This window comes from Danio aesculapii, chromosome 25 (genome assembly GCF_903798145.1).
Source record: "Danio aesculapii chromosome 25, fDanAes4.1, whole genome shotgun sequence".
Taxonomy (NCBI): domain Eukaryota; kingdom Metazoa; phylum Chordata; class Actinopteri; order Cypriniformes; family Danionidae; genus Danio; species Danio aesculapii.
The window spans coordinates 13615206-13635152 of NC_079459.1; the positions used below are offsets into that span (position 1 = coordinate 13615206).

The 19947-nt window shown below is 37.1% G+C and overlaps 1 protein-coding gene across 1 annotated transcript in view; it reads left to right on the forward strand.

Moving 5' to 3' along the window:
- The window catches only part of aass (aminoadipate-semialdehyde synthase), a 65554-nt gene that overhangs the window by 5857 nt on the left and 39750 nt on the right, over positions 1 to 19947 (forward strand). Inside the window, exons 2-11 of the mRNA XM_056451558.1 lie at positions 2215 to 2447; positions 4654 to 4830; positions 5329 to 5413; positions 11434 to 11501; positions 12162 to 12308; positions 12705 to 12783; positions 12912 to 13039; positions 15790 to 15941; positions 16070 to 16192; positions 19877 to 19947. The exon at positions 19877 to 19947 is cut by the window's right edge and continues 41 nt beyond it. Coding sequence (XP_056307533.1) covers positions 2217 to 2447; positions 4654 to 4830; positions 5329 to 5413; positions 11434 to 11501; positions 12162 to 12308; positions 12705 to 12783; positions 12912 to 13039; positions 15790 to 15941; positions 16070 to 16192; positions 19877 to 19947 — 1261 coding nt within the window. The 5' untranslated portion in view covers positions 2215 to 2216. The remainder of the gene's footprint in view (positions 1 to 2214; positions 2448 to 4653; positions 4831 to 5328; positions 5414 to 11433; positions 11502 to 12161; positions 12309 to 12704; positions 12784 to 12911; positions 13040 to 15789; positions 15942 to 16069; positions 16193 to 19876) is intronic.

The window sequence follows — 19947 nt, forward strand, 5'->3', positions numbered from 1 at the left end:
GGTTAATTAGGTTAATTAGGGAGGGTAGGGTAATTAGGCAAGTTATTGTATAACGATGGTTTGTTTTCTAGACTATCAAAAATAGTTATATTAAAATAGCTAATATTTTGACCTTAAAATGGTTTTTAAAAAATGTAAAACTGCTTTTATTCTAGCCGAAATAAAACAAATAAGACTTTCTCCAGAAGAAAAAATATTATCAGACTTACTGTGAAAATGTCCTTGCTCTTAAACATAATTTGGGAAATTTTTAAAAAAAGAAAGAAAAAAAAATCAAAGGGGGCTAATAATTCTGACTTCAACTGTACGTGTTTCTTCTGTGCAGTAGTTCTAACATTAATATGATGAAGCGCATTTACTGACAGCTCAGTGTGCAATGCATTAGTTTTTTTTTTTTCATTCTAAGAAATTTGAACCACATTTTAAGTTCATGTGATCATATGACATGCTACGTATGATTCACAAGATATATGCTAGATTAAGTTTGAATTTAAGTTTTAAACTATCACAGCACATACAGAAATAGTGCATTAGTTGTGGCTAGTTTTGTGAGCAGCAGTTAAATATCATGGTTATTAATTATCCATTTAATACATTTTGTCCTCCAAAATAACTTAACAGCTGGCAGTGACTAATAAGAATGTAATATTTGTATAATAAAAGTCTTAAATAAGGGTAACACTTTACAATATGTTTCTATTAATGTTTTTACGAACGTGCATACAGAAGATTTACTAACATACACTTATTACAGTATTTATTCATCTTTGTTAGCGTTAGTTAATGAAAGTAGTTGTTCATTGTTAGTTTATTTGAACTCACAGACCAATAATGTAAACAAGCATAATATTTATAATGCATTAAGGAATGTTCAACTATGGTTAATAAATTCTGTGCATGTCTATTTCATTATTAGATTGTTAGTAAATATATTAATTAACATTAACTAATTAGAGGCGACGCAGTGGCGCAGTAGGTAGTGCTGTTGCCTCATACCAAGAAGGTCGCTGGTTCGAGCCCCGGCTAGGTCAGTTGCCGTTTGTGTGTGGAGTTTGCATGTTCTCCCTGCGTGGGTTTCCTCTGGGTGTTCCGGTTTCCCCCACAGTCCAAAGACATGCGGTAAGCTAAATTGTCCGTAGTATATGAGTGTGAATGAGTGTTTATGGATGTTTCCCAGAGATGGGTTGCAGCTGGAAGGGCATCTGCTGCGTAAAACATGTGCTGGATACATTGGCGGACCCCTGATTAATAAAGGGACTAAGCTGAAAAGACAATGAATGAATGAATGAACTAATGAAACCCTACGGTTAAGTGTCACCAAAATAATAATATATAAAATAATATATAAATAATATATATATATGTACATTATTCAATATATGATTCACCAATCAGACGATTCCTAAGCCACTATAAATACCCTAAGTTCCATATAACAGCCTTCATTTTGAAGAATCCCCCCTTCCACCCCTACTCCTCCTCATTTCCTAGATGGGTGGCACGGTGGCTCAGTGGTTAGCACCATTGCCTCACAGCAAGAAAGTCATTGATTCTTGCCCTTACCAAGCCAGCCGACATTTCTCTACGGAGTTTACACGTTCTCCCTGTGCTCACGTAGGTTTCCCCCGGGTTCCCCGGTTCCCTCCCTCCATTTAAAAACATGCGACTTAAATTAATTGACTAATTCAGATCAGCACCATAGACATGCACCTAGTAAGTAGTTATCTCTTTAAAGCAATCACTATCTGTTCATTAGCTACTACAGCAGGGGAGTTCTCGAGATCTACCTGAGCTCAAACTCCCCTCTCGCCTTGCAAACGGGAGGGAGCCCCTGGCTCCAGGATCTTATGAGTGCAGGGGACAGCTCTCTCCCAGGACAGCATGCCAAACAATCTTTAAAATCAATCATCAGCTTAGTGTGAACTCTTAAAACCATGTGAAAAGTAGTAAAAAAAAAAGAAAATTTTGTGGTTCTCAACTCTGGTCCTCGACTTCGCACATTTTGTATGTCTCTCTTAATTTTTACACAAGATCAGTTCATGGATTTTTCTGTTAACGAGCTAATGATCTGAATCAGGTCTGTTAAGTAAGGAAGACATAGAAAATATGCAGGACAGGGGAAGGCCTGAGGACCGGAATTGAGAACCACTGCTTTAGCGGGAGTTTCATGAGTGTGTATCAGTTGTAACCTGTTTGTTTTGGAAACTGGTCCAGTCATGCTTCGTCTTGTGAGGAGCCAGGGCAGAGGTTTTAGGGTCTGCATGTGCTGTCAGCGGAGGTCTCAGCATAACCACCAGAATCACAAAAGTGTGATTGCCATCCGGCGTGAGGATGTCAATGTGTGGGAGAGACGTGCGCCCCTTGCCCCACGACACGTCAGGGAGATCACAGCGGCTGGGCACAAGGTGCTCGTGCAGCCTTCCAACAGACGAGCCATCCATGACAGAGTGAGTCACTGAATAACTTTATGCACTATGTTGTTTGTATTCCTTTCACAGGAAATTTGAGTGTTGCATTATTATTTACTAGTGTTTAAATTTTATTTATATTATAGAGTGGAAGAATCTGTTTATCTGCATTAATAGTTTTACTTTGTTGCTGCATGGAGGGCGCTATAGCGACCAGCGTCTTCCGGTAGGATGCTTAGGACTTCTGTTCACATCGTTTACAAAGTAAAGTCTAGATCGGATGCACGGCCGGCCGGACGTGCGATATGCAGATCAATATAGCAGCATTTTTTATGACACTGTATAACAATAATTAATTTTTTTACAGTACTGTGACGGTTTAGGGTTGGGGTGGGGATAAGCGTTTAAAAATACAATTTATTGGGTAATTTAATTGATAACATAAATAACCCTTCACGATTTTCTTGAACATAATTGTGATTTTTGATTTTGATTTTAATCACGATTTTGTCACAGACAGACTGAATCTGTATTTACAGTGTGAATCTGAAATATATATATATAAAAAAACAATTAAATCTTTATCAAACTCCTGTAACATGTCTCTAAAGCAGACATAAAGCTGTAAAGCTGTAACAAATTGTCTCTAGAACAGACCTATGGCAAAACAAATGTGTATGTGTGTATGTGAGCGTGCGCGCCGTCAAACTCAAGTAAGGCTCCAATGTACTGCTTGACCAAAAATCAGAAGAAGTTGCGTGTGTGTTCACAGATTTGTTTGTCATGCATAGATCCTAGACCTCTTTGTGATGCTGCCGTGAAATAGGCCTTTCACATATCTCGTCTTTTTCAGGCTCACGCTTTCCATGCACTGTTAGACGCAATGTATCACTGACTTACAAAATACCTAGTTCTGCAATACATCAGCCTTCCTGTATGTAATGTAATGTAACTTAATCCTATACCATAGATGTTGACTTTTTTGGCACCAAGTCTTCCTATGCTGAACTCATCATCCCTGTATACACAGGCTATTCAGTCTCCTGTTCTCGCACTCTGATTGGTTCAAATACCATACTGCGGAAAAATCGTGCTATAAGGCGTTTTAGAAATCGTGCATGTCCAAATTGCGATTTCGATGCGATTTTAATTAATCACACAGCCCTAATACTCGGTACAACTACTGTTTTTACATTACATTACAGATGGTTAGGTTTAGAGTAGGGGTAGACTCTAATCAAATACAATAAATGGTAAATTTAATAAATAATATAAATAATTCTCGTTAACTTTTGGCCGCAACTGTATCCGATCTAGCAACAACCTGTTTACAACTGGTAAATCTCCATACGAAATTGGGTGTCAGTACTGTTTTAAGTGGCTTAGGGCCCGATTGTGAACGCAGCATAACACATATATGCAAAGCATTATGGGTAGTTTTGTGTTCTATGAAAAAGGTCAGTATTGTGAAATTTGCAGCATAAGGTTGGAATGAGACAGCAGAAACATGTAACTTTGTAAACGAGGTAACAAATACTGCTTCATATGTGTTTAATGCACATTTATGCATTGTGTCATATCACTCGGCTCTTATTGTGAGTTTTCTGGAGTGAACGGAAGGCAGCATACTCAAAAAGTTCTAAAATTATATTATGTACATTCTCACGCTTTATGACAAAGAAACATTAGTTAATGTGACTTTGGTGGTTCAACTGTAATCATATGAAGCTTCAAAAGCGCTTCAAAAACTAACGGCAAATACTAATTTTGCTCATAGTAAACATGCATTCTGACCTGACATAGAAGAGAAGACCTTGGCGAACAAAGTGGTGTTTACAGTTTTTTGGAACACAAAAGTGTTCATGGAGCTTCATATGATTACAGTTGAACCACTGAAGTGACATGGAATGTTTTAAAAATGTTAGAGGTCTCGTTTCTGGACTTTGAACGTCTCAGGACTATTGCTGTCTATGGAGGATGAGAGAGCTCTAGGTTTTTATCTAAATTATCATCATTTGTGTTCTAAACTTGAACAAAGGTGTCAGGGGATAGAAATGACATTAGGCAGAGTAATTAATTACAGAAATTTCAATTTTGGGTGAACTAACCCTTTAAATAATAGATAAATAAAAACTCTTTTCCTTGAGTTTTTGAGGCCCTTAATGTGTTCACTTCTTCATATTTACAACATTTTAATTCAAATCTAATTTGGTTGAGTAGGCTCAAGATTTTTTGTGGTTTTCAGTACTATGAAAAGGCAGGCGCTGTTATCCAGGAGGACATCTCGGAAGCGTCTCTCATCGTTGGTGTGAAAAGGCCCCCAGAAGAAAAGGTGTACCCTCGAAAGACCTACGCCTTCTTCTCTCACACAATTAAAGCACAAGAGGCAAACATGGGACTCCTAGATGACCTTCTTAAAAAGGTGAAATTCTCTTTATAGTTTATATAGACAACCAAATGAAATTTATTACAAAGACAACCAAATGAAATTAATTTAATGAGAATTAAACAGAAAGCACATGTCTTTATTGAAGATTGTTACCATTCCTTAAATATAAAATTTCAGCTCTTGCCATCAAAAAGACAATTTAGGTAGCCTCAAGTAATGAAAAATGTGTATCAAATGCCGACTACCATTAGAATTTTAAATACTGGGCTTTAAGTATGAGTAGGGTTTAACTGAGTTTTTAATGTGATTTTTCTGATGACATTTGTGTTGCCTGTTTTTCTGTGACATGTGTAATGTGAATGCAGATGTGGTTGTGGGGTGAAGCCAAAGATAAATTTTAACTTGTGAGGAAGAAAGAAAGAAAGCACACACACATACAAATGCAGTACTCTCTGCAGCATCATGTGTTTAGAAATCAAGTGAATCAGCATTTATAAGAGACTGATGTGTCATTGTTTCTGTCCTTTTTAGGAAGTTCGACTCATTGATTATGAAAAGATGGTGGATGCTAATGGGTACAGAATTGTAGCATTCGGACAGTGGGCTGGTGTTGCAGGTATAATAGCTTTTGACTTAACCTCATGTCATTTCAGATTTGCAAAACAAATTAAAAATTAAGATATTACGTTTTTTTCGTGAACAGCACAACCGTTCTAATGTAACAGAATCATTCTTTTTAGAATGAATGTGGTTCTTTTGAGCTTTTTGAGCACAAAAAATTCTTTGCTTCTACTTTTTTTTTTTAACATGAATTATAAGATGTATTGCGAGTGTATCTTAAAGGACACATAGTTTACCTCTTTTTTTATGATTTAATAATAATATTACGGTTCTTCTGAGTGTGCCAGTTTAGGTTCAGTTCAAAACACAATTCAGATTTTTTTATAATAATGTGTTAAAAAGTGTCATGTTGGGGGCGTGTCCACAGTTCGCTGATTTAGGAGTGTGTTGCTTATCATGTAAATTAGTTTTGGCTTTCCCGCCCAACGTAACAAGGGGGCGGAGCCATGAGCTCACCCGCTCTGTGTTTGCAACAGTCAGTCAGACAGGCAGACTGAGAGGAGCAGGAGTGAGTGGATCCGCATTCAGTCATACATGTACGACTCGGACACAGACCAAGCAGAGAGTACAAAATCATATGTGTCTTTGTACTGGTTTGCAGCCAACTGTGTGCTAGTTTCAAGTGCCGAGCTTGTACACAGAAACTAATAACCACGCTGAGGCACCGTATGCGCCGCTCGAAGCTGCGACACTGCACACCAGACACTCTCTGTGGCGCAGCAGAAACATGAAGGGTCCCGAATCGTCGCGCCACGCATTTTTGAATTCTAAACATAGGTTTCTATCAGGGTACACACAATGGCGCTTAAAGTCTGCAGCGGTCCGCGGCGCCCAGCCGTCGACTCGAGTGTACCCTGATAGAAACCTATGTTTAGAATTCTAAAATGCATGCTAGTTAAGATCACAGGGAGCTTCTGGGATCGCGAGAAATGCAAACGGCTAAAGTAAAAGGTAGACTCAATGAGAAGTACACATGTTTGCAATGTGTACCTACCTAAAGATACAACCAATAATTCCGATTAGAGCGACAATGTGGAGAATATTGATCTTGTGTTGAGCCCAATGAGCCTTGCATCTAAAAATAGAGCTAGGGTGTTCCTTTAGTGATATCCCTTCGACTCACGCTGAAAATGGTGGACGTGAATCAACAAACTGAGGATATGATGACGTGCCTGTCAATCAATATTGGTGGGCGGGGGGACCGCACTCCTACGTAAAGTTGCGGTCGGTTTGAAAATCGCTCCAATTGGTCCACCGTTTTTATGTTGTTAAGTTGAAAAAAAAAAGCACTGGGTGTGCTTATATCACCCCAATATGACGGTCTATACACCATTCATGCACATATGACTGTCCAAACAGCTTGAAAAGTAGATTTTTTTTTTACCATAGGTGCCCTTTAAATGATTTTTAAAGCATCATGTAACACTAAAAACTAGGGATGCTCTGATCAAGATTTTTGCAGCTGATACAGAATACCGATTTCTTGTCATGGTGATCGGCCGATCCCGAGTTCCGATTCTGATGCTTTAAGTATGAAAAGATATTGGCTGTTTCTTATTATGCGTTTTCAGCGGTATTGCATCCTTGTGTTCTCGTCATCATCAACTGCCAAAGTTCAGTTCCAATACTCAAGCCTGCATGAATGGAGGACGCGTGAAAGTTCCCGGATGTGTTTTTGATATTGAGGACTTACCGATGCAGACTTGAGAACCGATCTCGCTCTAGAAGTCCCAGAAGTCATTGCGACTGATAGTGGAAAGCGCAGCATTTTATATAAGTTTATTATTAAAGTTCAGAGATATAACTTATTTATCTCAGAAGTTCCCTAAATGAAACTGTGAATATAAACATTACCATGAAAATCTTAAAAAAAGGAATAAACACATTAAGGGTGTTTGTTTGCTGAAATTTGTATTTAAATCTGTTTTATTTATATTGTGCAACCTAATTTGTAAAGTCTTTATACATAGCATATATATTGAAAAGGAAAAAAACAATAAATCGTTGTATATATGCTGTAAAGTTTAAATAATTTTCCATAAAAAATGCGTGAAGGTCACGTGACCATCAGGAAGAACGTAGCATCTCATTCTCGCGGTCTTCCGAGTTTGTTCTTCCAAGGACACCTGGCAAGCCTGGTCTTCACAAGAACACAAGTCTGTTCTCTGCATTCTCGGAGAAACAGCCATTGCCTTATCTAAGAGAATATATGATGGATGTTGTTTATAATCCCTTAAACACGTCTCTTATAACCATTTAGTGTGGACATGTAAATGTCAGAAGCAGCTTTACAGAAAATAATAGATAAAACAGATTTTAAAAATTGGTAAGAAATGACTTACAATGAAATTTAGAAACATTGCAAATGATGAAAAAAGAAGTCATTATGTCTCTAAAAAAAAAAAAATTTGGAGCGCATATTTGATGTATTAGACGGTAAAATGCACACCTATAAATACATATTTGTTTGTTGCAATATGTGTATTATAAAATGTATATTATTAAATATTTAATAAAAAAAATATATATAGATTTTTTAAAATAATTATTTTTTGGGAGTTTTCACCTTTAATGTGATTGGGCAGTGAAGAACAGAGAGGAAAGCATTGGGAGCAGAGAGAGGGGACGGATCGTCATAGGACCTTGAGCCGGGAATCAATCTTGGGTCGCTGTGAGCACCTTGGTGCGATATGTTGACGCACTTAACCACTAAGCTATTGCCGCAGACAAGAAAAATATTTTAACGTTTTTTTTATTTCATTAAAAATCTCAGCCAGGTTTTAGTGAACTTGCACTATTGTCAAAAACACAGAACGTTTATATATGTAAAACGGCCTAAATACATGCAAGGCCATTCCAATATTTTGCTTTCCAAGTAGCACGTCTGTGTATGCGCGAGACTTGCAGAGCTCTGCTTGCGTCACAGCCATTCAAAACACTGGACATGCATTGGCTGCAACATGAGTCGCACCAATAAACTATATAAGCAGACGCTGCACCACATCTGTATGTATCAGCTGTGTTGGGACCACAGCGATCACTCCCACACCTCACACATCATTTACCTCCTCATGTAGTGAGCACACGTGCATCTTCCTCTGTGTGTAAACCAGTAAACAAACACCTGCGATTGATTCACGAGATCGGCCAGATTGGCGAGTACCAATCGAGTCACAAAATGTAATTATTGGCCGTTACTGATCTCCGGCTGATTGATCGGAGCATCCCTACTAAAAACTGAAGCAATGTCTATTAAAAAATTAAGTTTGAATCACAAGGATAAGTTGGATCTTAAAATATATAAAAATGCCGTAGAAATTGTTATTTTAAATGAAAATTTTAATTTTATTATAGTTAAAAATAATTATACTTACAGTGGGGTCAAAAAAGTATTTAGTACTTTTTTTTCCACTGAAAGAAAACGAGAGAGGCATGCAATTTTCATCTTAGGTATACCTCAACTATGAGAGACAAAATGAGAAAAAAAATCCAGAAAATCACATTGAAGGATTTTTAAAGAATTTATTTGCAAATTATGGTGAAAAATAAATATTTGGCCAATAATAAAATGTCATCCCAATACTTTGTTATATAGGGGAATTACCAACCTATGTCACACATGACGTCACATGGGTTCAACTGCACATACCGGTTGCAAAAAAGACTGGTTGCAATAGCAAACATGTCGTGTTGTGCGGTAGGATGGATGCCAAAAGTCCAATAATATTAACGTACACCACACTGCGTTTAATGCCAACCGCAGACATCTTTGGCTAACAGCCATCAGAAGACCTGAATGAAATGACCTAATTAAAAATGCTCGACTGACATACACTACTCGTTTTTGATTGCAGCAATGATTTCAGCAAAACAGTTAAATATGGTTAATTAAACTGCGAACACTGAATGCTTAGAATGAAATGTAAAAATGTAAGTTCACATACCCTGCAGTACAGGTGCAATTCGCTGTCAGAATGCAGTTGTTTTGCTTGTTGATGATTTCCCAGGCCTTGTACAGTTCCGTCTTCTTCCCTTGTCTTTGGCTAGGCAGAACCTCGGTTTTTAGCACTACAAAGTTTTGAATCTGGTAATCATGGAACATTATTTCTTGCACATAACCACGCAGAACAAAATTGTAGGCATCCAAAGACTTGTAGGCCTTCAACTTCTCTCTTGTAAAATCACTTAAGGTTTCAATGAGATATTGTATATTGTATATTTCAGGCTTGATGCTTGGCCCTTCCGTCTTATGCAATATCCATTGGGAGGGTGCTATCGCAAATGGACCTGTCAGACCAACGGCACTCATTTTTTAACGTTAATTTTGCAGAATAAATGTGCTTATAACTGGGTAACAAGCTGTTATAATATGCTGTAAGCATTATGTAAATAATATATATAATATGTAATCAATATATCTTATCTCTAATACAACAACAAACTCTGTACCGCATCGGATTTCATTCGCTGTAAATTTTAGCGCTCCCAGTTTTTTTCTGCAACCTCGATGTCCGTGCATCCTGAATGTTCACAAACCAGTAATTCACCTATACCCTTTGATGGCAATGACAGAAGTCAAACATTTTCTGTAAGTCCTCACAAGGTTTTCACACACAATATTTTACACAGTATTTTGACCCATTCCTACATGCAGGTCTTCTCTAGAGCATTGATTGTTTTGGGGCTGTCACCAAAGATTCAACTCCCTCCAAAGATTTTCTATGGGGTTGAGATCTGAAGACTGGCTAGGCCACTCTAGGAATCCTTAAAATGTTTTGGGATCCTTGTCAGGCTGAAAGACCCAGCCACGTTTTCATCTTCAATGTCGTTGCTGATGGAAGGAGGTTTTCACTCAAAATCTCCTGATACACTGCCCCATTCCTTCTTTCCTTTACATGGATCAGTCGTCCTGGTCCCTTTGCAGAAAATCAGCCCCATAGCATGATGTTTCCACCCTATACCCCCCTCCCCCTGCTTCACAGTAGGAATGGTGTTCTTTGGATGCAACTCAGCATTCTTTCTCCTCCAAACACGAAAAGTTATACTTTGGTTTCATCTGGCCATATGATATTCTCCCAATCTTCTTCTGGATCATTCAAATGCTCTCTAGCAAACTTCAGATGGGCCTTGACATGTACTAGCTTGAGCAAAGGGACATGTCTTGCACTGCAGGTTTTTAGTCCCTGGTGGCGCAGCATGTTACTGATGGTAGCCTTTGTTACTTTGGTTCCAGCTCTCTGCAGGTCATTCTCTAGGTCCCCCTGTGTGGTTCTGGTATTTTGCTCAGTTCCTGTGATCATTTTGACCCTATGGGGGGAGATCTTGCATGGAGCCCCAGATTGAGGGAGATTATCAGTGGTCGTGTATCACTTCCATTTTCTAATAATTGCTCACATAGTTGATTTCTTCACATCAAGCTGCTTACCTATTGCAGATTCAAGCTTACAAGCCTGGTGCAGGTCAACAGTTTTGTTTTTGGTGTCCGTTGACAGCTCTTTGGTCTTGGCCATCGTGGAGTTTGGAGTGTGACAGTTTCAGGTTGTGCACAGGTGTCCTTTATACTGATAATGAGTTCAAACAGATGCCATTAATACAGGCAACGAGTCGAGGACAGATGAGCCTCTTAAAGAAGGAATCTTGCTTGTTACCAATTAATTCATTAAAAATTTTCTAGATAATATTTTTCTTATTTTGTCTCATATATCAGTTATACCTGCAGTATGACGAACATTACAGGCCTCTGTCATCTTTTTAAGTAGGAGAAATTGCACAATTGGTGCAACCATTCTAATGTAACTCTGTCTAATGTCCACTGTATTTATTTATTTGTTTTTCATTATCTGACTGATTTGACTGTGTTTTTGGTCAAGTCACCATTTTAGACAAATAATGCCTTTTTAGACTCAAAACATTTGCATGCAAGCGTATATTTTATGTAAAGAGTTTGGTGGTATTTTAAATAAAAGGTTCCCTTGCTGTACAGTATGTTTAACATGCTGTCTGTGTCTGTAATAGGAATGATTAACATTCTGCATGGTCTGGGTCTGCGTTTCCTTGCCCTTGGACACCACACACCATTTATGGTATATTTTTTATTTTTATAATGTAAACATTTGCTTAACCACATACATTTGGGTACTTCATATAAATGATTTGTTCATATGGTGGTAGGTGGTTCCTACAATGGCCGAGAGAGCTTAACGTGCTACAATTTAAGAAAACGCATGCAATTACACAAAACGCCAGCAAATTGAGAAAAGATCTTCATCAGTTTGACAGCACACATGTTGCAAATCCTCCCAACGCAAACACATTTTTAAAAAACAACCTGTATTTTCAGACAATGCAAACAATTAATAAAATCTGCTGCATTTTCTCATAACGCAACGGAAATGTTTCAAGGAGACATGGTTATTTAGACTAATAAATACTATAGACATGGGTATTGGGGTATTAAACCAAACAAACAAAAAACTCACCTTCAACTTCGCCAAGTAATAGTCACAGCATAGCGGCGTCTGTCAGGTTTTTGGGTCCCCTTGAAACATTTCTGTGGTGTTCCATTCTTTTTGCTTTGTGGGAAAATGCAGTGTAAGGATTTGCAGCACGTATTGCTGTAAAACAGATGAAGATCTTTTCTTAATTTTTCCTGTCATTTTTTGTAATTGCGTGTGTTTCCTTAAATTAAGCTCTCTCGGCCACCGTAGGTTCTTAATTACTCATATGTTTTTTCCACTTGACAGCACATTGGTATGGCACACAACTACAGAAATGTCAGCCAGGCCATCCAGGCAGTAAGGGATTGTGGATATGAAATATCTTTAGGTCTGATGCCCAAGTCCATAGGCCCTCTTACATTTGTGTTTACCGGCACCGGCAATGTGTCCAAGGTAAGATTCAGGGTAACGGAATGTAAGTAAGGGGAACACTTTTTAGTTTACCACCAATTCCCACAACTAAAAACTACTGGCTTATTACCTTATTAAGATGTAAGCTACTTAAAAAGTATACATCTATTGTACATTGCTAATCCTACCCTATACCTTAACCCAACTACTATCTTATTAACTATTAATATGGACCGAATTAGTAGTTTATTATGCTAGAAGTCTTAGTTAATGGTTTTTTATTAGTTAAAATTGTTGAATTGCTTTTAATTTCAGCATCTGTTTTTAGAATGCGGTGTCATGTTTGAGATGCCCTAGCATGTTTACACACACACGCACACACACAAATAAAATGGCAAAATGCTTTGTATGAAATAAATAAAACTGCTTCACTTTCAGGGCGCTCAAGACATTTTCAACGAGCTCCCATGTGAGTACGTGGAACCTCATGAACTGAAAGAAGTCTCTTTGAGTGGAGGTATTGCTTGTTTTTTTTCCTGAGTATTTTAGTTACACAAAAGAGGAGGTGTGTTTTCATGTGAACTGTTTGGAGTAATTGACACTTTGCTGTGTTTGCAAATTGACTCATGCTAATCCTCTTTGCAGACTTGACGAAAGTGTACGCCACAGTGATCAGCAGACATCACCACCTGATGAGGAGGAGTGACGGACTCTATGACCCCCTGGAGTATGAAAATCACCCTGAGCTCTACACGTCACACTTCAGGGAAACTGTAAGAATACAAAAGAAATGTACCAAGTAGTGCTGGGTGGTATGGCAGTATGTATTGTTACAGCAGAAAAAAATTCTCAACCGATTTATTTATTTATTTTTTATTTATTTATACTTTTTAATATACACACACACACACACATATATATATATATATATGTATGTATGTATGTATGTATGTATGTATGCATGCATGCATGCATGCATGTATGTATGTGTATATATATATATATATATGTATGTATGTATGTATGTATGTATGCATGCATGCATGCATGCATGTATGTATGTGTATATATATATATATATATATATATGTATGTATGTATGTATGTATATATGTGTATGTATATATGTGTACAGTTGAAGTCAGAATTATTAGCCCCCCTGTTTATTTTTTCCCCAGTTTCTGTTTAACGGAGAGAAGATTTTTTTTCAACACATTTCTGAACATAATAGTTTTAATAACTCATTTCTAATAACTCATTTCTATCTTTGCCATGATGACAGTAATATTTGACTAGATAATTTTCAAGACACTTCTATACAGCTTAAAGTGACATTAAAAGGCTTGACTGGGTTAATTAGGTTAACTATACAATAACTTGCGTAATTACTTTAACCTGCCTAATGATGGTTTGTTCTGTAGACTGTTGAAAAAAGATAAAGCTTAAAGGGGCTAATAATTTTGACCTTAAAATCGGTTTTAAAAAATTAAAAATTATTTTATTTCTAGCCGAAATAAAAAAACAAATAAGACTTTCTCCAGAAGAAAAAAATATTATCAGACATACTGTGAAAATTTCCATGCTCTGTTAAACGTCATTTGGGTAATATTTAAAAAAGGGAAAAAAAATTCAAAGGTGGGGGGGGGGGGGGGGGGTCGGGGGGGGGTTAATAATTGTGACTTCAGTTGTGTATATAGATACTGCCATTCAAAATGTCTGTGTTTCGTTTCATAGTGGCGATTCACATTTCCAGTCTTTACAACTCCAATTGTCTCATTACAATTCAAGCAGGATGGTATTGTGCTGGCTTGTGGCAAATTAAACGCATACTTATCTGCCAATTCAACTTTGAACTCTCGATCCTCTTAATCAAGTTTTCTTTTCCATGAGAGCGACATCTTTATCCATTCAAATGATCGCTTTGCTGAGGTGCATTAAAGGTGCGTGCGCGATTAGGCCGCTCAATCATGTGAAGTCTCACTGGATCACTGGATGTCATGACAACAGTCACGCAGTAAAGCTTTGAATATTTTGCCTTATTTTGGCCCGTATTTTTAAAAAATAAAAATACAAACCAAACTGTCAGTTTACAAGGTTTGTGCATTTGTCAATAAGGGAAATCCACTATTTGAATCCTTTATGCATGGTCTTGCAATACGAAATAGAGTCAGGTCCGGATTGAATACCCTCGCGGTCTGGATCTGGACCGGAGTCCGGACTTTGAAAAGCCCTGGTGTAGGGTCTCTTTTTGCGGCTGATAGAGCATCAATTCATCTTAGGAATGACATGTACTAGTTCTGCACAGTGGCCAGAAGGATTTTAAGCCATTCCTATTGCAGAAAAGTGGCCAGGTCACTACGCTTCCTGACTCGCTTGCCCAAAACACCCTAAAGTGGCTCAATAATATTTAGGTCTGGTGACTGCAGGCCATGGGAGATGCTTAACTTCACTTTCATGTTCATCAGTCCACTCTGTCACACTCTTGTCTCTCTCTGTCTTGCTGTGTGCATTGGTGCATTATCATCCTGATACACTGCACAGCCTTCAGCGAACAATATTTGAACCATTGGATACAGTTTTGAAAATACCTGTGTTTACCTGTATGTGGATACTGAATGAAGGAAGCATTGACTGGAGCACTCCTAATATGATCAGGTCAGAAATCTGTCATTTAGATCAGGGGTTCCCAAACATTTCAGCCCACAACCCCCAAAATACCAATACCAGTGACGCGCGACTCCCTATATCCTCTGAGGTGGTTATACATATAGAAACCTTGCATGTAATGGCGCACACACACACACACACACCAATACAAGTCTATTTTTGTAAAAAAAAAAAAAATTTTAAACGTATGTGAGTGCTGTAAATGTGCCAGAAAGTTTAACCTGCTGCCATAAAATCAATCCGCTGCATCTGATGCTATTGCTTTGTCTTTAATATAATGTAATCACCCAAGGGTCGCAATCCAATAGAAAAAAAACAAATCAAAAGGCTGTAACTATAAAGTACTATTTTTTTACTAGTGCTATATTTAGTAGATTATGGATAAAGTATGGTAACTCTAATGGTTTAATGAAATTAATTTGATTTTTGAAAATCGCCAAGCGACACCCCCCCTCTTCATTGTCCTGCGACCCCCACTTTGGGATCCACTGATTTAGATGAACTGTTTTGGATTAATTACTTGAATCTGTGAATGTGAGTACAGAAGTACTCTGTGTACAATATCTCTTCAATACTTTCTGCGATGATAAACTTTCTGTGATAATCAGCATTACAGGCATGGCATCAGTTGTCATGCACTATGACACACTACATGAGAAGAAATGATTGAATCTTGCATCCCAATACCCATTTGTCCTTAATGAATACTCATGACTTTACATAGATTCATGACCTAGATTCATTGCAGTATAACTGCCAGTAGACAATATTGGACTTAAGAATTTGCCAAACCTTTGCTAGTGTGACCATATTTGTGATGAAAATGTCTTGCAAATACATCATTATTTTTGCACAGGTGGCCCCTTATACAACTTGTCTAATAAACGGTATATACTGGGACCCTCATACACCCAGACTACTGAGGAGACTTGACGCTCAGCGGCTGATTAGACCTGTTATAACTACATCATCATCAGCTGATTATGGCTGCCCTGGTCTTCCCCACAAGTGAGCTCCTGCTCTTATTGTTGCTCTTCATATCACAAAAGCACACCATAAAGTTTTCTAAAACGCAGTTAGACCTTTCTATGAATAATGACAGGAATTGTTTATTTCTATTTATATTTTTACATCAGGTTCTTGGCAATTTGTGACATTTCTGCAGACACCGGTGGCTCCATTGAGTTCATGACTGAGTGTACAACTATTGAGAAACCTTTTTGCATGTATGATGCCAACCAGCATATTGACCATGACAGGTACTGCTACTTCCTCCCATATATATATAGTATTTTGTTATATATTTATTTTATATTTGAAGTGCATATGTTTATTTGTTGTATTTATATTTTAAATGTATATCTTGTTCTACATGGTGATAAAATAAGCAAAATTTCCAAAGCCTTGTGTTGAAGGACAGACGGGTCATGTCTAGTTACCAGAACAGAGATTTGTAATATCATGAGTCAATTTCAAGGAACAACAAATCTTGCCAGTCTTTCAAAGCTGAAATTTAAAAATGTTTCTGTTTATTATATTTGTGAATGTTCAATTTGTTTCTGGCAAATTTGTATTTGTAATAAACTGTAAAGCTAACTTGGATAGGTCTGTTGAATATAGCTCTTTCAAATGCAATCAAATTATATAGATTTGGAGGTGGCCCAAATACTGAGTCCAACACTTTAATGAGAGTTGACCATCTTTGGGACTTTTAACCCTATTCACTTCCACTCATGCGAATGTGAATGTGCCAGACTGGAAATGCAAACTCATGTAAAAAGTTTTGCATGTCAGTGTAAAGTTAAGCATGGTGAATTCTGATCTGCAAACTCGCATCAACTGAATGCGTGAGACCAATCGAAGATCAAACTGTTACTTCTTTGTATAGAAATGTTTAACATGGAGCAATCACTCATTTTAACAATGTCGCATCATCTGGTTTATTCCCACCCCTTTTTCTGAGCTGTGTCTGACAGAAGTTTGTATGCTCAAATTCTAGTGTGACCGCAGTTGAAGTCAGGATGTGCTGATTAAACTACATTCATAAAGTACCACTCATTGAAAGCCAGGGAATTTAATATTTATTTTTGTCCAAGTCAAGAATATAAGGGAATTTATGTTTGTCATTTAAAATTTTCTGAATTCTATTTTAGTTATTTTTCAATTTAATCAAATTATTTTATTTTCTGTACCATGTTGTTTATCATGTTGTTTCATTTGTTTTGCCTGTTGTTATGGTTAGGCTATTTTTCACATTATTTGCTATTTTATTGCTTTCCCACTTGGAAACCAGCAATCAAATGCAGTCACCAGGCTATATCTCTGTGTGTGTGTGTGTTTACCGTGTGTGGCTGTTTTTTAGTTTGTGCTCAACCAGTCACTCCTTGATTTTGCACCAAAAAAATCATTATTTTTGCAGCCGACAATTAGCTGTGACTTTTTTCAATATTTAGTGCCATTATTTATGCCATTTCTTGAGTTGTTTTCCTGTAAAAATATACACACAATTCTTTTTTTATTACTTTTTCCCTCAAGCACCATTGGATTCTGTTATCTGACAGCTTATGACAATAAGCACTTTCTTTATGCAAAAATAATATTATTTAATTTAGTAAAATGCAGATGATGTTGCAGGAGTTTATGTCCTGGCTGCACTGTAAAATATCCATTAATTAAAAGGTTCTGTATTTCATAATTTGAGCTTTTTTTCTGTTTAATCAAGGTTGTGAATTGCATTCTGATCTTTTCTCTGTTTACTATTAATGTTTAAAATTTAACATTAAAGTTTAAAAAGTGTCTTTTATTGATATTTTAGTAGTTTGAAACAATATAAGAAATAATGTATAGAGGTTTTGCAGAATCACACAGTTCTAGAGGGGCTGCTCAGTACAATAGCTGCCTATTTTTCTATTCATTATAATTCATGCAAAATCAGCTTTTTAGTCAGTGAAAGTCAGGGAGAAGTCTTGACATTTGGCTTCGAGTGGCAAGCCTGATTTTTGTTTCTTTGTTTTTCTAATGTGTTTAACAGTCCTGCGTGTCATTGATATATTTACATTTAGATAAACTATAGAGTGCATCCGGAAAATATTCATAGCATTTTTAGCACATTTTTCCAAATTTCTTTTGTCACAGCCTTACTCAAAAATGGAATAATTTATTTCCTCAATTCTACACACAATACCCCATAATGACAATGTGAAAAAAGAGTTTTTGAAATTATTGCAAATTTATTAAAAATAAAAAACCTGAAAAATCACATGTACCTAAGTATTCACAGCCTTTGCAGTAAAGCTCTAAATTGAGCTCAAGTACAGCGTTAGTCAGGGAGGTGATCAATAACCTGATGGTCACTCTGTCTGAGCTGCAGCATTCTTCTGTGGAGAGAGGAGAACTTTACAGAAGGACAACCATCTGTGCAGCAATCCAACAATCAGACCTTTATGTTAGAGTGGCCAGGCTGAAGCCACTCCATGCCTGGAATTTAATAGGCATTTGAAGGACTCTCAGACCATAAGAAACAAAATTCTCTGGTCTGATGAGACTAAAATTGAACTCTTTTGAGTGAATGCCAGGCGTTAAGTTTGGAGAAAACCAGGCACCACTCATCACCAGGCTAATACCATCCCTACAGTGAAGCATGGTGGTGGCAGCATCATGCTGTGGGGATGTTTTTCAGTAGCAGGATCTGGAACACTAATCAGGATAGCGGGAAAGATGAATGCAGCAATGTACAGAGACATCTGGAATGAAAACCTGCTTCAGAGTGCTCTTGACCTCAGACTAGGCATAGGACAATAACCGTTTTCAAGGTATGCCACAGTTTGGAAAAGTCAAGGCTTTAAAATTTTCTGTAATACCGTTCCTAAGGTATATGTAAGATATTTTTATTTACCTTTTGGTTTGTTTTTGTTTTTTAGGACAACAGTATTTTCAGCAGAAAAGAGATTCAAAGATGTCATTTTAAATTGTAAATAAATCTGTTTTTGAAACTACTGAAGACAGCAGAAGTCAATGATTCATTTAAATTATTCACCCTGACATGTTTACTGTTAAAAATATTTTAAATCTTTCAAAAAATAAAATATATTGTTTTCAAAGGGGAAAATATTTGTTGTTTTTTACCCAGACATGTAAAAAGAATATATTTTAGAGCAGTGAGCACAATACCTGGATACCGTGAAACTGTAAAATTTTTATACAAGGTTATCATACCGTCAGAATCTTTTACCAGCCCATGCCTACCTCAGACTGGGGCGACAGTTCATCATCCAGCTGGACAATGATCCAAAGCACACTGCCAAAATATCAATAGAGTGGCTTCACAACAACTCGGTGAATGTCCTTGCGTGGCCCAGCCAGAGCCCAGAACTAAATCATATTGAACATCTCTGGAGAGATCTGAACATGGCTGTACACTGTTGCTTCCCATCCAACCTAAAGGAGCTTGAGAGGTACTGGAAAGAGGAATGGGCAAAAAATTCCCAAAGACAGGTGTGCCAAGCTTGTGGCATCATATTCAAAAAGACTTGAGGCTGTAATTGCTGCCAAAGGTGCATCAACAAAGTATTGAGCAAATTCTGTGAATACTTATGTACATGTGATTTTTCAGGTTTTTTATTTTTTTATTAATTTGCAACAATTTCCAAAAATGTAAATTCAGATTGTCATTATAGGGTATTGTGTGTAGAATTTTGAGGCAATAAATTAATTTAATCCATTTTGGAATAAGGCTGTAACATAAAAAATGTGAAAAAAGTGAAGCGCTATGAATACTTTCCGGATGCACTGTAGGAACAATTCTGAATAACCTTGTACTATCTTGCTGCAAATTTGCATATAGTGAACAAAATGTTTGAAAAATAAAGTGTTATCCATTTTCATGATCAAATCTACTTTTTTTTTTTTAAAACATCCTCTGATTTCTTTGTTTCTCTTCGCAGTGTTGAAGGTAATGGCATTCTCATGTGCTCCATTGACAACCTGCCTGCCCAGCTTCCCATTGAGGCCACTG